The sequence below is a fragment of the Rhipicephalus microplus genome, chromosome X (genome assembly GCF_043290135.1).
Source record: "Rhipicephalus microplus isolate Deutch F79 chromosome X, USDA_Rmic, whole genome shotgun sequence".
Taxonomy (NCBI): Eukaryota; Metazoa; Arthropoda; class Arachnida; order Ixodida; family Ixodidae; genus Rhipicephalus; species Rhipicephalus microplus.
The window spans coordinates 163779567-163797746 of NC_134710.1; the positions used below are offsets into that span (position 1 = coordinate 163779567).

General features: G+C 42.4%; 1 protein-coding gene across 1 annotated transcript in view; it reads left to right on the forward strand.

Moving 5' to 3' along the window:
- Window positions 1-14360, forward strand: part of c11.1 (maestro heat like repeat family protein c11.1) — a 235084-nt gene extending 220724 nt beyond the window's left edge. Inside the window, exons 34-36 of the mRNA XM_037428500.2 lie at window positions 8196-8330; window positions 8770-8872; window positions 14072-14360. Coding sequence (XP_037284397.2) covers window positions 8196-8330; window positions 8770-8872; window positions 14072-14220 — 387 coding nt within the window. The 3' untranslated portion in view covers window positions 14221-14360. The remainder of the gene's footprint in view (window positions 1-8195; window positions 8331-8769; window positions 8873-14071) is intronic.
- The last annotated feature ends 3820 nt before the right edge of the window (window positions 14361-18180 follow it).

Sequence of the window (18180 nt, forward strand, 5' to 3'; positions counted from 1 at the left end):
CCTCGCTGGTCGCGCTAGTCGAAGTGGCAGTGCTAGTGTCGGTTCGCCCGTCCGACTTTTCACTTGCTGAGGTTCGAATAGCAGTACTTGGTCAAGATGACATTGCACAACTCCGGCTTGAGTTTCCACCTTTACCATCCTGGCTCCAGATGTTGATTGCACGTGCCCTGGTGTCCACTTTGGTCCGGTGCCATAATTGCGCACATATACATTGCTGCATGGCGAGACAGCCCAGTAGTCTGTGCCTGTTGATGAAGACGCAGGCCTGGCCGGCAAACACGTGTCTAGGTGTGAACGTTGCTGGTAGCCCAGTAGCAGTTCCAGTGGAGACTTTCCTTCCCTTTGGGGGTTTATCTGCAATTGAACAACAATCGCGAAAGGCTATCTTCCGGCGCCCCTTCTTTTATCTTACGCAACCCATTCTTCACAGTTCGAACCGCTTTTTTGGTGGCTTCATTCGATTGAGGATGGAACGGCGCTGTCCGCAGGTGCACAATATTATTCCTCCTTACGAACGTGGTGAACTCCTGACTTGTGAATTGAGTGTCATTATCAGATACTATGGTGTGCGGTACTTCGAACCGGCAAAACATGCTTCGCAAGCAGCTAACAGTACAAGCTGTATTCGTGTGCCTCAAGGAAACCGCTTCAATCCACTTGGTATGTGTGTCAACCACCACGAGTATCATCTGACCTGCTATTGGCCCAGCAAAATCAATGTAGATCCGAGACCACCTTTCGGATGTTTTGCGCCAACTTACTGGTGGGGCTACTGTCGGCATGGGTAGATTTTGCACGCAGTTTTTACACTGAACTGACACATCCTCTATTTCCCTGTCTAGACCTGACCACCAAAACAACGACCGTGCGACCGACTTAATGGATGAGGAACCCTGGTGCGCTTCGTGTAATAACTGTAACATCCTTTCTCGTGCCACCGACGGTATTACAGCCCTACTTCCCCAGTATATTAGCTTGTGGGCCCATGACGGTTCTAACTTGCGGTCGAAAAATGGCAGCAGTGATTTTTCCTATCCATTAGCAGTTTGGGGCCAGCCATGTACTATATAGCCTGTGACACGGACTAATACGGTATCCTTGGAAGTTACCTCTTGTAATTCGTGAGTGGTTACAATACCTTCGTCCGGGGTCTAGAACGACAAGACCTACTCGGGTGCGTCACCATCGAACACTGGCCCTGTCACCTCTGCTGGAAGTCTGCTGAGGGCGTCTGCTGTCAGTAGTTGCTTTCCCAGCATGTACTGTAGCTTGTACCGGTAGCCACCCAGGAACAGTGCCCACCGTTAAATGCAAGCTGCTGCCATCGTCGGTGTTTGGCTGTTGGGCCTCAGTAGGCCGAGCAGGGGTTGATGGTTGGTGACCAAGGTAAACTGCCGACCTAAAAAGTAATCCCGAAAACGAGACACGCCGAAAATAAGTGCCAACGCCTCTCGCTCCAGCTGCAAATAATTCTGTTCTGCCTTTGTTAGCGTTCTGCAGCAGAATCTCATTGGCCTATGTTCATTTCCTTCCAAATGAAACAGAACTGCTCCCACATCATGCGGAGACGTGTCGCATGCTAGCTTTAGCTCCCGCTTGAAATCAAAATGGACCAACAGTTGTGCGTTTTTCAGGCTTTCCTTGGCTTTTTCAAATGCCACCTGACTCCCAGCACGCTTTCTTTTCCATTAGCTGATACAACGGAGAAAAGAGTGAGGACATAACGTGATCATGCCCAAGGAAGAGCGCAACTCTGTGACATTACGTGGTCGTGGCACTTGCATGATAGCCCCTACGTTCTTCTCAATGAGATGCAATCCTTCTTTATCTATGCGATGCCCATGGTACATGACTGAAGGTTGCCTGAACTTGCATTTGTCAAACCGAAGTCTCACGCCGTGGTCTCGAAATCGTTCACACACTTCCTTGAGCTGCTTTCCGCAGTCACTGGTACGCTCTACCACTAGCACGTTGTAAAGCTTCGCTTGAATGCTGGGTAACCCGCTAAGTATCGCATACATCTTCCTTTGAAACATAGCTGGCGCTGAAGTTATGCCTAACGGCTGTCTGTTATAACAGTATAGGCTACGATGAGTGTTAATGACACACAACTTGTGTGACTCATCGTCCAGCGGCTCTTGACAGTACGCGTCCTTCAAGTCTAAAGTGCTAAACTGCTCACCCCAAGTGGCAAGCTGGGTTGAGGGTGACCTTAAAGTCTCCGCAGATGCACACAGTACAGTCTTTTTTCAAGACCACTATAATTAGGCGTGGCCCAGTCCGCATGCTGCACCGGTGATAACACTCCCCGAGAATCTCGTTTGAGACCTTATCCCGGGGTGCGTAAGGAATGAATCTATCATTACAGAACTTCGGAGTCCCCATCGGCTTGAGCTTTAGGCTGGCAGGAAGACCTTTGATGAGCCCGAGGTCTCGCTGAGAAGACGTCTCCATACTCGGCAAGCAGGCTGTTCACCCTGCATGTGGCCGAACTACGGTTGGCAGGTGAATCTGGTGCCATAAGCTGTTCTATTGGTATGCCCTTCTTGGTGAGCGCTGTTATCAGGTCGCGTCCACAGAGGCTCGGTCCTGCACAGCCAAGCACTATTAGCGCACACGTGATTGACACATTTAGGTAATGCGCCGACAATTCTAGCTCTCCCAGCACGGGTAGTTTTTCCGCATAGCACGACAACTTCATTTGAGAAGCCTTAAGCGTGGCCACTGTGCGCCGTGTCGCCCCTAGGTTTGGCGCAATATGACGCACACTGGAGACCCTGTGTCAATTTCCATGTGTAGTTCAACATCTCCCCAACGAAACTTGTGCCATATTGGCTGTTCCAATTTGTTTTTCTTTTGCGAGATGATGGTCCAAACGTGTGCTGCACTGGCTTCGTCGCTGTCGTCATGGATAGATGTGGTTTGCATGGCTGTCAAAGCTTTTATACTCTGAGCCTGTTTTACGCTCTGCCCTTATGCTGTCAGCGCCTCATGGCACATGCTAGCTAAGTGCTCGCGCCGCGCTCAATAAAAACAACGCGCTTTAGCCCACCCGCAGGCGTTATCATCATGCCTCGTGCTTCCGCATCTTCTGCACATCAGCTCTGCACTTCTGTTGTGGTTATCGTGAAAGGACCGGTGACGGGCTTGCACTTCAAGCACTGTCTGTGATCTTACGTTCATCTCTTCAGCGTCGCTTTCTGCTGCTTCCAATGAAATGACCATAGCTTCTGCCTCTTCCAGCATCAATCCTTCCTTCGTCAGCAGCTGTTTGTGCAGGCTGTTCGAGCGTACGCCTCAAATAATGTGATCCTTTAACATTCTGTCGAATGCACTACCAAAATTGCAGTTGTCCGCTATGCACAGTATGTCGACGAGGAACACTTGAATTGACTCCCCTTCCTGTTGGCAGTGCGTAAAAAACTTGTACCTCTCTGCTGTTTCGTGTCGCTTGGGGTCATAGTAGCTAATTAGGGCTGCAACTGTTTCGGCATACTTGAGCGAACTGGGGGTTTTAGGTGCGATTCGACCAGCCAGCACTTGAACTGTCTGCATGCAAATAGCAGCCATCAGCAGCGCGCGTTGCTTCTTCGAGTCGGTAATGTCATTGGTTTCAAAATATGCTTCTGCCCTTAAAAGGTATGGTTTCCACTTATCTGTTGTATCGTCGAAGAGGGGTAGCTGAAAACTAGCCATGCTTCTCCTTGGTGCTTCTCGTAGCGGTAGTCTAGTTGTGCCGCTGTGTTGGGCTACTTTCACCACATGGCCGATATCTGTGACACTCGTCGCCACTGAAGTAACCTACTGCAACAGGCAGCCGCAGCATGAACGACACACTAGCTGGTGGTGGAACAGTGTTTATTGATAGCACCGCAGCAGTATATATAGTGCAGGGGTGAAGGGGTTAGGGCAAGGGAACATGACGATATCTCTGATATGAGCGTTCGTAACAGAAGAGTGTGCACGAACGTGCGTGCACACAGCTAGCTTGGCTGGTTGGCAGCAACGAACACAAAAAAAAACCTAACATTCGTTCCCTCTTAATTTAGAACCGTTGTCTGTTTCCGAATTCGTCTCGATTGCCAATTTTAATTAAGATGCCTATTTAATTAAGTAGCAAAGTTAGTTAGATGTTGTATTTGCCCGATTTTAAGTAGACTCGAATGTAGGTCAACCTCCGAAAATGGCATGGCATAAAAAAAAGAAGAGCACGAGTACACTTTAAAAAAATTTTTTTTAACACATCGTTAAGCCATTGATGTGTGAAGGTGGCTTCACGGCAGTACTTCAAAGCTCTAAAGAAAAGCTAGCTTTGTAGAAATACACGGAGATTATTTTTACAAAAACTTCACAGCCGAAACTGGTTTTCTATTCTAGGATGACCCCCCAACATTGGATTGTCAAATTTATCATGACCCCCAACATTGGATTGTCAAATTTGAAAAATTTGTCGACCTACAATCATGTAACTACGGTATAATTGGTGCCAAAGCGTTAGAAATAAATGAAAAATTAAGATCATGTTGCTAATTGCCAATTGCAAAGTTATTAAGGATAGCGCTGGACTACTTTTACACATGCGTTTGGTCATATGGAGTGATTACAAGATTCTTTTTTGTTGTTGATTGTCTTTTGTTCTCTTAAATTCCGTGCCCGATGTCACTGTACCAAGTTGTTTTGTTTTGTTTTTTTCAAATGCACTGCTTAATTTCAGTCTGATCCCAAGCATGTGCATGGCAGCCTCCTGTGGTGGCCTTGTTGGCTGTGCAATTAATCAGCCAGTGGCCTTGAATCTTCATATGTGGCACATTCATTTAGATGTATGGCATTATTTATAGAAAAAAAGAAGGAATAATTTCTAGCTTACTTTAAAAGTAATTGCAAATTGCAGGCCACATGCTGTGCTATTATGTTTGGCTTGTGTGTTCTCAAATGCCTTGGCTATCGATCGGCAGGGTTTGCTGACCATGCTGAAAAAGTGTTGCAGTGCTCCTTTTAAAGAGGTTGGACGCAATAGACATCACCTGTTAACACTGAGATTAAGGGTAGATTGTGCTGTTGAAGCAACAACAATACAGTGCACAATAACCTCTGTGTAGGATGACTTCACACAGCAAGGTTTGTTCATTGACTTGCTGAGCACTCTTTCTACAATTCTCAGCTGCATGGAAGTCATCACTGGCACGGTTGTGCACGACGTAACAACAGGCATGTGCAAATATCAGAGCATTTTGCATACTCAAAGGAATACTGCGGTATTCAAATTCTCTTCAATAAGAACTTAAATTATTAGTAATTAATAAGTATTTTAAGTGAACAGACTATCATATATTGAACTGCATGTAATCTCTGGTTAAGGTGGTTTCACGGCAGCTTAGGAGTACTGTGCTGTGAAAATATCTATACAGGGGAAATGCACACTGCTGCGAAACTTCATTTCAAAGTTAAATGAACATATTACTCTCGCATTCATATATAATTTTTTAGCTTAAAAGCTTGTTATTTGGGATTATATGGTATAAGGATAGTGGTTTTTAAAACCTAAATCTATTTTACCCATCATCACTCGCATCCTTCTAAAATTCAAATTCTGCTGAAAGTTGCTTCCACTTCACTTCGAATCAAAAAGAATGACATTCGCTCATGCCTTGTATCAGTTTTAAAAATATTGTACAGATTTGTTTGGTGAAGATAAATATGCTCATTTTTCTTCATAACATGTGATATAAACTATTCGAACGACAGTATAACCTTATTACAACAGACCTTCATAGTGAAGAGGATTTAGGTCTGTTGTAAACGGAGTACTTAAAATCCAAGTACTGTTACAACCGACTTTTATGGAAACACTGAATGGGTCTGTTTTAACCGAAGAGAATCACGAGCACTGACGTACCAACTCTTTCGCGAGTGGGGGGCAAGCCTGCCTCACTTGTCAGCTGGGATATGTGTGTATATATATATATAAGGAAAATGAGCAAAGCTGCAATATCGGCAAAATTTCACTATGTAACATAGCCTCATAACAATTCTATTCTCCCGTAGGAACATAATTGAGTAATTACTGTTGTGGTGGAAAGCTACACCTTACTTGTTCGTTTCCACAGCGTGCAGCCAAGAGTGACCACTGTCAAAAGTGGGGAGGCTCAGCCCCCCATCTTTTCTCAGTGGGAGTTCTTGTGCCCCCCTTGCCCCCCTAGCTGATACGCCTATGATCATGAGTCATATACAAATTTATTTTCAATGGGGCATAAAAAAGTAGATTTTTTTGGAAATCATTCTGCAGTGTCTGTAGCCCTTTTTCTATCCGATTTCAAGATATCTTCACCGAAAACCACGTAGAAGTGCTGTAGATGTTTTTTGCATGTGCCGAGGTGTGAAAATCATTGTAGAAGTCACAAAAAAAAAAGAACAGAGTTTTCAAAAATATATAGCTTTCTGACGACATAACTGCCCACCACCATTTTGATCTTGTCGTAAAAGCATTTTGTAAAGAGCATTCTGTATTCAAAAAGCAAATGTTTGGAATTCATTCGGAGGATTCGGATTGGCGGTTTCTGCCGTATTGCTTCAGTTTGCCTTGCTAGTTCGATGCTCGTTCCAGATACGCCTCCGAAATAGCGTTGTCGGCTTCTTGTGCATCGCGAGGTTGCTGCTGTCTAAAACCGCACTACTTAGTCACAATTTCACACTCGCTCTTTGTTCATGGGTTATTAAGGCAGCTATAAGCAGAAGTTCAGCCTTCAGATTAGGATTGCGTGCTGTACTTGCCGCGAACTTCGCACATGCGCATATTGAACCGATTTTCATAGCGTTGACTCGTTGGAAAGAAGGTTCTGCTTATCAGCACTTTGAACCTTGTGACAAAGACCACCGCGGGACGAAAAGGTGAAGAGGCAGTATCATAAAATTTTTTTAGACTACTGTGCAAACACCACTGGGATATGTTTCAAGGCTGGATAGCGAAAATGGGCTACAGACCGGCTAGTGCTTACGATAAAGCTGATCCGTGGCACAAAGATAGATTGGCACTTGAAGTTGCTTCATGCGGCTTGAACAAATGTGACTGCCAGCACCATTGCCAACTGCTTGTGATGTGCACCATTTGTGGTGGCCTGCAAAAGCAGCCAGGGCACAGGCGAGTCAAATGAACCAGTAGCCACAGCTGATAATACCACCACATCAGAAGAAGCTGGCATCATAGAAGGTGCTCAGTGGTGGTGCTGTTGTGATTCAATGTGAAACCATCTGTGATTGTGCAAATGTGGATGCTGATGTTGTGGCAACAGAGAAGCTATATGAACACAACTTTGTGCGTGGTGCTGCCCGGGCGCATGGAGGATGCGATGACATATGTGTCAAGGAAGATGACACTCCACCATTTGCAAACAACCTGACATTCTTCTGAGCACTGGACATGGTGGACCTCTTGTTCCACTACTTCAATGGGCCCCACCGCGGTGGTCTAGTGGCTAAGGTACTCGGCTGCTGACCCGCAGGTCGCGGGATTGAATCCCGGCTACGGCGGCTGCATTTCCGACGGAGGCGGAAATGTTGTAGGCCCGTGTGCTCAGATTTGGGTGCACATCAAAGAACCCCAGGTGGCTGAAATTTCCGGAGCCCTCCACTACAGCGTCTCTCATAATCATAAGATGGTTTTGGGACGTTAAACCCCACATATCAAATCAATCCTTACTTCAATGGGCTCGAAGACAGCGAAAATGGCTTTGAGATAGCAGCTGCTGCTGAAAAGGCCATCCTTCCGTTAAGGAAGATGTAGCAGCGAAGCTTCGCAGGGTTTTTCACGACATCTATATGAAGGCCTACATGACTAGAGTCAAGCACTGCAACATCGCGGTTTCTGTGTTTGACAGAGATTCTTGCTGTTTTTCGATTAGCATTTTATCAGGGATGCAGCTGCCGAGGTGCGATGAGAGCTAATACCTCCATGACGGCTTACTATGGTAGTACACCCTAGCATACAATAATTATTCATATATAGTTGGTTAATAGCTATGATAAACTAATCACTATAACTATAAAATATTATGCCTGTTACTTGGTTATAATGAGACCTAATTATATGACTGTAATACTCAAGAATATTGAACTAGGCATGGCTTCTTACGTACGAAGTGGTTTAATATGTGCTGGAAGACTAAAGTAAACAGTAACTTTGAGGTCTTTCCTTGTAGGCCTGCAAGACAACTTTGAAGAAGCTGGGGCCATTGCTCGGATCTGAAGAAGTCAACAACATGTTCCAGAGGCATTTGCCTGATGGTTCTCATCTCCACTACTCTGAGTTTATTAGCGACCTTACAAAAGTCATGGTGCGTCTTGATTACTTTTCTTTTATTGATGTTGTTTATGTCGTGCATACAGTGCGCTTTCGTTAATTTGTCAAAAGTTACCGTATGTTGCCAATTATAAGTCAACTTGCACTGCCCTTTTTCGCGAAAAAAAAAATGGACTCCGAACTCACCCTCAAGTGTTGCATCCTGTCTGCTTTATTTACTTTGGCCATTGTCCTTTTTGTGCTGAATGGTCATTTCTGAACCCTAATTAGAAATTTGAGGTGTCAGGGCACTGCAGCATGTAGAGCAGCATCGCGTGATACATGAGCATTTTAGACTTGTATAGTTGTAGTGCAATGCAAACGAAGCCTTGTACACTAGGTTGATTATAATTTTTACTTGACTTTCTAATACTGTTTGTGATTCAGTATCATTTTTGGCCTGATTTATTAGTATGCTGTTTTTGATGCTGCAGGTGATTGATCTTGAAGAGCACATGTCCACATTTGTTACATTATGTCTTGGCCACATGAAGAGCCTTAACCCAACTATTCAATGTAACGCGGTATTGCTCTTAGGTGAGTATATTCACATTCTATATTTCTATTCGTATGCTGTCATTAGCTCAGCAGTGGATCTTTGTGGCAATATTGTTTGCCACCACTTTTGTCCTTCGCAGCTATTGCACACAATAAGAAAAGGAAAAAGAAAAGCAAGGATTCGAGCGGTATCAAATCTAGGCATTCTGCCTGGTAGTCAAGTACTCTACCACAAAGCCTTGGTGCTTGAAACAGCCTTCAGAAAAAAAAACCTTATATGGGCATCATTTAAGGAGTGAAATCATGGCAGATGTGGTATTTCGTGGTGAAAAAGTACATTTACATCAAATGTCATACCATATGAATTGTATAACAAGAGGGTGGTTAGAGCTTCCCACCTATTACAAAGAGCTCATTCGTAATTCATTGTCAGCATCATTAGCCACAGTGACTACAAAATGTGAAGCTATGTCCATGCTCATCTTGCCAATGGGATACTTGCATCATTGCCCTGGTAATTATTCACAAGCAATGTGTGAATGATTACCATGGCTGTGATTTACATTAACTCTCCTACTAATGTTAACATATCATAACTATTGCTGAAGTAAGTATAGAACAACTATTTTTGTTGAATTGCGCACGGTTATGATTCCAGATTATTGTGTTATGGTGATTTACATTGTAACTGTACTATTTTAGGAAAAAATCTTGTTTCGCAAAAGACATAAAATATATTGTATCTTAAATGCCACACATCATACTTGAAAAAAAAATTGCATACCTAAAATTGGCTCACAAATATGCACAAACTGAGCAAGATTTATCAACATATGTATCAAGAATTGAAAAAAAGAGCAGTGTCCCTCACCCCCTTTGAATATTTTTTGTTTATTTGGAGTTTTATCTGTCAGTCTATATCTCTGCAAGTATCTTAAATGTAGTTTTTTTTTTGCACTGTAGCTCTTGCACAGTGGAAATCTTCGTATGGTCATCATCATCTTCTGTACTGAGTTTGCTCAGTCAGTTTCATTTAACATGATAGCGTTAAAGAGCTAATTTTGCATGAATTCTGGCTTCTGTGTCGGTGTTGGTTTTGGCGTCATTGGTTGTGAGTGAAAATTATCTTGTTGGTTGTGAGCGAACATAAAATAAATAATAAAAAATTTTGGGTCCGAGTGAGGATTGAACCCAGGCTGTTTGCGTGGCAAGCAGGTGTTCTAGCACATAGCCATGCATCTCCTTGACAATACAGTAAAAATAACTTTCTTTCTTGGAAATGCAGTAAAAATAACTTTCACGTTTTACAAACACATGCGTCCTATGTACAGTAGGCTTGTAGAAATAGTGAATCTTAGGTATGAAGTGAATATGAAGCGAATAGGAATTTTTGTCGAATAATTTTGAATAGAATTCAAATAGTATACATCACATAGTATCATTAAGAAAACGGACATTTTTGTCATGGCCTAACTAACCTGCACGATATCTTTTAAAAATTGAAACAAGGCCTCAGCAAAGGCCATTTGTTTTGTTTCAAAGGAAGTGGAAACAACTCTCAACAAAAGCAAGCTTTGACTTATGGTAGAATGCAAGCGATAACCTAAATGTTACATTTTAATAAAATGTACTATACTTAGAACATAGTTTCAATTGTATGTTGTTACTTGAAAAGTTTCAATTGTGGATTGTTACAATGTAATTCATAAAGTTGAGAGTGGCTTTTAAAGTTGAAAATGATCGATGCGAGGGTAATAGTATGTTCATTTAGTCTTGAAGTGGGGCTTTGTGGCTATACAGATTTTCTCTGGACAGGTTTTTTTTTTGGTTCAGCACCCCTTTACTGCAGTGAAGTTACCTTTACAAGGTGTGACATAAGGATTAATAAACATTTATTCGTTCATTTAGAATACTTCAAAATTTTCAAACACTTAAATTAGAATCGAATCAAACTCAAATACAGTGATATTCATTTGAATGTTCGAAACATTCGAATATTCACACAAGCCTAGAACACTGGAAGTTTGATTATACGGCCCCCAGTTTTGCGACGACCTACATTTTACGACGAATCCGTTTGGTCCTGGCAAAATCATCATCGAAATAACGTATTAAAAACCTTGATTATACAACAAAGTTTTATGGCGACCCCACATCTCACGACGACTTACAAATTCTGCCCGAAAGGGAAAACCACATTTACTCAAATCAGATGTTGACCAAGTAAGTAATAATGAGTGCAAAATATGAACTTGCGTTCTCCTAGGTTGACAATTAGACAGGTAGAGAGTGAGAAAGGATGTCCTCTTAGAACGGAAAACTTAACCTCCCAGAAGTTTGTGTGCTTCTACATATGCCTCGATCGTGCGCGTACATATCCGGGGTCGTTCTCTAGTCAAGTTTTATTCACACAGAGTAGCTTCAGCTGGTTGTAGTAGCTTCAGCTGCTCGTTCTCACGAGCAGGCACTTTTCGGACTCTGTTTATCAGTAGGAAGGTGTGCGTTGAATTCATTTTTTTAAAGATAAGAATAGAAATTCGCTCGCACCTCCTCCAACTATGTCATGCTGTCAGTAGCTGTCACTGGCAAGAATAATTTAATCTATTTTCTTTGCAGAGGCCCAAGGCCGTGCCATGGGCTTATTTAGACTGTCTGTATCCATTTTTCTGGCAAGGCTGAGTGTCACTGACTATAAGGCTTCATAATACAGCATGTAATATCGCAGTAATATTGCATGGTTTGAACATACATTGCCGTAAGACATCAGAACACGTAATTTTCATAGCTTAAAGCTGGCCACCTATTACAAAAGACACACATGTTACTGCGCATATTCTTTTAAGACAGACCACGTACTGGGTGCATAGTAAGTTCAAAAACATTTCACGTGCATAATTGCTGATACAGTCGAGCCCGTTATAACGAACCTGAGCCTGATGCGGCATTCATTCGCTGTATCTTGAAGTTCGTAGTAAATGAAACGCAGCTTTTAAAAAGTTGCGAATGAAAACACAAAATTTTTTGCCCAAAGAAAGTCCGTGATGCACGTGTTCTGAAAAGCAGAAGCAATAAAGGCGGTCTCAAGTTTATTTCAAACGGCAGTGTGCTCTTGGCCGAGGCTCGTGGCATAAGCTCCATGAGGCACTGGCTGCAAAGTTTCCTCGTTCTCGCTATCCAATTCCTCCAAATCGCTCTTTCCATGTACTTAATTCACAATGCTCTCATCCATGCACGGTTCCGCGGTGTCGGCATCATCATCTGCCGTAATGAAACTATCGCAGCAGATGTCCCACCCGCTCTCTCATGTCGGAGTCGACGACACGCTGCCACAAATCGCCGCTGGAGTGGTCCTGTTGGGAAGCTTCAGGCTTGGCATCGGGCCAACGTCAACAAAGTCGGCATCGCAAAAACAGTTTCGCGCGCATGTAGCCGTCATCGCCCATGAAATATTCACCATCTCCACAGCTGAATATCGGGACGCCTGAAGTGGCAAGTTGGCTGCCAGGTTGTCAACAGCTATGAGCAAGCGCTCCGCAACAGGGCACCTAAAGCGAGGATTACGCCCAAGCCTAGAGGTGACACTTTCGACGTTTTGTTGAGCGGCAGGAAACAGTGTGGAAGGCCTCCCGTCCTCCATCCTGACCACACACTCACTCCAAGGGCGAGCGAGACGCGTGGAACAGCTGTGGGCCTGTTTGTAGCCAGAAAACAAAACTTCTGAATTCGAGCCAGGGTGGCTGGCGTGGCGGAGAGGTGGAGACGAGCAAAGGAGTTGTGATCAAGAGAGGAGAGCAGACTTGCGAGAGAAGGGCAAGGAGTTGCAATAGAGTGAAGAGAAGGGAGGATACGGCGGGAAGGCGACTTTCAAAACCAAAACACACAAGAAGGAGGCAGGTCGGGTAGCTTTCTTGAAAGGTCTGCGAAACGTGCAACTCGAGCGTAGAAAAACTTGAAAAAGTGCCTGAGCGCGCAGAGGTCACATATCGTTTTGTTGCGCCAGCGGGTTTGCGGGGCTTCACAGATTTAGATATTTCACGATTCATTCCGCGCAAATTAACAGCCGTTTGTACGCTTCCGCACGCGTGTGAAGGGCAAGCTGAGTGGAGTGTGAAGTGAGTGAGAACAAGTCTTAAGCACGAAACGAATCGCGAATGTCAGAGTTGGCGGGGTAGCCTACGCGCTTGCACTAGAACGATACGATAAGACAAGACGCAGACGATCAGATACAGTCGGTGGCCAACAATGTTAGTAAATGGTCTGGTCACTCCAGGCCAGCGATGCCAACCACAGTACCAGCAATCAAAAACTGAGAGGAAATGGCCGACCGGTCTTCAAAAGATCGATGGCAGTGTGAACACACGGGCCTCGTCTGGCAATGCGAGATGCTCAGAGCAGCGGGGTGGGACTAAGGACAGTGGGGTGCTTAACAAAAAGCAGAGGGGTGCGGAGGCAGGGTCGGCATTTAACAATAAGAATCTATGGGCACCTCGCCGATGCCTGATCGGTGGTCGAAAGTGGTTTCCCGAGAAGTCGGCACAGTGTCGACCCCATTCGCTGTATCCGATCAGTGGCGCACGGAGACATTCGTTGTAAGTGCGATTTTGTGCCATTGACACACTGTACATTTTCACGGTCACGTGGATATTGTTCAAGTGGGGCTATTATAAGTGGGCTCGACTGTACATTAAAGTATGCTACCTATTACATAGATTGCAGCCATATGAGAAAGCCTCACTGACACAAGCCATTTTCAACTTTATCGATTATATTGTAGTAATCAACAATTTGAACTTCTCGTGTAATATCACATAATGAACAAAATGCACTAAGGGGTTGAAGTACGCACTAGGGTCAGGATATCGCTATCACGTTCAACTCTTAAAGGCCAAGCTTAAGGGTCCCCCAATTTGTACAGCTCATCTGCTTTGTTTTTTTTTCGTACATTTGAGTAATAACACAACTTTTTCGTGTTTTTACACATTTTGTGTTTTTACACATTACTTTATAAATATGTACAGTACTTTGCTCTTGGCACATGTTTTGACATGTGTGTAGTAGGTATTTGTAGTTCATATATAGAGGCCTCACTTTACTTGTTGTTGTTGTTGGTGCGGTGGTGCGCAGCATCATTATTTTTTGTGATATGAAATTTGACCGTTTACTTATCTGAAAAGCTCGCGCTTTCTTTGGTAAGACTGCCATTCCGCTTGATTGCCCCATTGTCTTGCACGTTTCAAGGCTGTCTCCTGGGAAATGCACGTCCGGAGCTTCGTAAGGACCTTCCATGTGAGCGTGCATGCTCGGCACTCGTCTTGCTGCTCAAGGCTGAGCTGCCTGAACAGCGCTGCAGAGCTGCAGAAGCGCTGAGCCTCCTCCATGGTTGCTGAAGAAGTTTGGCTGCCTGTCAACTAGCTGCTATGGCTTCTTGCCATTGAAAGCAAAGGAATGTGTGCCTCAAAGGCTTTTTTCACATGTTTCGCTCTTAGTCTTAGAGTCTTCCCCACTGGAGCCTTGATTATAACTGCCAAGTCACAGGCATTGTAAACAGCATTGGGTGGGGTCCACTCTTTGCCATATCTTGTTGGTTGCAGTTGCTCTTGACGATCACATATACGCTTTTTTGTTTTTATTTTGCAGCATGCTGTTAAAGGCATGCGATGTTATATTTTTCCATATATAATGTATCATGCTATTATTATGCACTGTGACATATGCAGAGGGATAGATGTATGGTATAAGGTTGTATCTTGTTTACATTATAATATGAGGTTGTATATTTGATGTTATAGTATCTTGTGAGAAGACCAGCACACCATTCTTTAATTTTTCTAGCCTATATGATAATATGAGAGATAGCACTGTGTTATTATTTACTCCAGAGCACTGTATGCTGGCAGGCAGAGGGCTCACCCGAGTCTTTCTGTTTCTTATATTTTAGCTTCTATATCAATGCATATTTTTCTAGTGCCCATGGTGAAGCAATAATGTTTTTGCAATGTTAATTCAGTTGAAAGAATTCCTCACTTGGTTCATTTTGCATATCAAATCATTTAGTCTGTATGTTATATGCACCTTATAGTGTGCTAGTATCCACAGTAGGCATTTGATTAAACTTTAAACTTGGGGATACTTGACTCTAAATGGCAGGGACACTTCTCTGAGAATGGAGATACTGAAAAGAAAACATTTGTACTGTACTTTTTTATTCTTTCCTCTGGCATACCAATAGTTGAGTCCATGAAGAGTTTTGAGTTAGTTAAAGTCAAGAAGTAAGCTTATTCAGAAGTCAATTCAAAATGGGCATTGTTCATTTTCAAGCATGGTGTTCATATGCAAAATACACAGCAGAAGCAAATCTTATCTTCCGTCTTCACTACAGTACAACACTGTTATAGTGCATAAGCACTAACGCACCAGATGTAGCTGCTTTATTTTCACCATTTATTTTCCACACAAGGTGACTGACTTTACAAGAAAACAGCACTATTTTTATTCATGTTAAGCATTGTACTATTTTATGTAGGTACAATAGCTGATGTGGTTAGTCTATATAGACATGTAGAGAACTCTTGCATTCTTGTAATCTGGTGTGTCTGATATTTTACGGTGCAGTATACTTTTTGTTGACTACAAGGCTGTCATGCTTGCCTCAAAGTTTTGAGACATGAAGCCACATTCTGCAAGCACTTTTTTTTTGTTGGAACTATCCCCCTACGTATAATTTGCTCATTTTACTTGTGTTCTTGTGAATTGCTTATAATGCTAATCATGTCAGGGGCATAGTCTTTGTAATAGACTCTGTATAGTGTCACGAAAGCTGCATTTAGTCTGTATGTTATATGCACCTTATAGTGTGCTAGTATCCACAGTAGGCATTTGATTAAACTTTAAACTTGGGGATACTTGACTCTAATTGGCAGGGACACTTCTCTGAGATTGGAGATACTGAAAAGAAAACATTTGTACAGTACTTTTTTATTCTTTCCTCTGGCATCCCAATAGTTGAGTCCATGAAGAGTTTTGAGTTAGTGAAAGTCAAGAAGTAAGCTTATTCAGAAGTCAATTCAAAATGGGCATTGTTCATTTTTAAGCACGGTGTTCATATGCAAAATACACAGCAGAAGCAAATCTTATCTTCCGTTTTCACTACAGTACAACACTGTTATAGTGCATAAGCACTAACGCACCAGATGTAGCTGCTTTATTTTCACCATTTATTTTCCACACAAGGTGACTGACTTTACAAGAAAACAGCACTATTTTTATTCATGTTAAGCATTGTACTATTTTGTGTAGGTACAATAGCTGATGTGGTTAGTCTATATAGACATGTAGAGAATTCTTGCATTCTTGTATTCTGGTGTGTCTGATATTTTACAGTGTAATATACTTTTTGTTGACTACAAGGCTGTCATGCTTGCCTCAAAGTTTTGAGACATGAAGCCACATTCTGCAAGCACTTTTTTTTTTTGTTGGAACTATCCCCCTACGTATAATTTGCTCATTTTACTTGTGTTCTTGTGAATTGCTTATAATGCTAATCATGTCAGGGGCACAGTCTTTGTAATAGACTCTGCATAGTGTCACGAAAGCTGCAGCTGGTACTCTTAGAGATTGGAAGAGGCAATCCAGAGACCTTGATTTAATGGTGGCTTGTTTTCTTGGTGGCACTTTTGGGGGTGGTGGTATACTTTGTAGTGCTATCAATTTCATGCTACTACTAACCATGTGTTGTTTGAAAGGAGAGCCACCAGGTTTCACTTTTCCATTAGTGAAAGTGGCAGATATGGCACTCCAGAATCTGCTGTGAATCATCTTGAATGTGAGTATAGTACTTGGTTGCACTTGTGAGTTCTTCTGTAGGACACTTAGGGCCAGTATTGTGCTCGATACATTCAGTGTCTTTTGCAGCCTTGGCTTTAAATTCCCATGCTGTAATATGTGTATTCACTGTTGCAGTGATGAAGGCATGGCTGGATTTCAGTTTCCATTCACAGCTACAATTGATTATTGTTCGCTTTAGCGGCAGGTAATGTGTGTGCATATAAGTGGGCAAGAGAGATATCCACATTTGCTTTTAAGAGAATTTCGACATGTTTCAGTGAGATATTTGTGTTAGACATGTCTTTTATTGTGCAAAGTATGCTATAGCTGATGCTGTAGCACAACGAGCTGGTCATGACAAGCACAGAAGTTAGTATGTACTTACTACAGTTTGTTTTAAAAGCATATTTACTGGCATCTCTCAAGCCTGTACTTGGTGCTGTTCATGGCATAATTAGCAAATTTATTGGGGTTGATTTTGTTTCGTTGAAAAATTTAAAGGTCACTTTATGTATGCCTGTGGGAATATGCAATGTAAAGCACCTGAAACTGAATGAGTGATCCCTTCCAACTTTGAAGAACAAAATCTACAGTTCTTTCGACACTAATGATCCTAACTGCAAATGCAGCTTCTAATAAGCTGTTAATTGCATATGCAAGCTTTAGCTGTGTTTCAAGAGAATACTTGACTGTTAGGCACTTAGTTTATGTGTATGATGAGCATGATTAATATTGTTTTACATTCATAGGTTCTGATGCTATTTAAATTTTAATATACATGCATATATGAAGTCACACTTTCTATAAGGCTATTAGCAATTTATCAGGAATTCTTTGCGTGTTAATTGTGGTATATCATGACTGTGGAAATGTGCTGCATTTGTATGTAATGTGTCAGGTAAAGGTGTCATGTGCACAAGCTTTCTGTTGCTTTATAGCCCTTCTGTGAATATTTGTCAACTATTTGTAACTGTGATGGTATCCTTGGGATACCCACAGATCTATTTTTTAGTTGTTCACCCAATTGGGGCCACTTAACAGCAGTCTTGCAGTAATTTACTGCCACAAATTACTCATTTCTCAGAAATTAGGAAATTTGGTATCAACACGAAAGGTTAGTTTTCTTGGTCTACTTCTTGTCAACTTGTTATAAAGTTTTTTTGCTTGCTCCAACATTTTATTTGTCCTTATTCTTCTGTTATTGACACTGTTCCAGCTTGTTCCAAGAAACAAAATTAATACTGTTTTCCATATCTTTTTTTTTTAGCATCTAAAGTTTTTGTGTTGTACAGAGAGAGCCAGCTTGTTTTAGAGGCACTTTATATGCAACACAACCACCTTTGTCAATGCACTGTGCCAGTTGAATGATCCATTTTAACATTCATAGTTTATTTTTATTTGAAAAAAAAAAGTTAATATGGGATATGACAGGAACATTCAAAACAAATTATATAGCTGGTCTTTGTGAGTGCAGACACGATTCTTGACAATAGTTCCTAAGCTACGTGTGAAAGTGTGGCTGA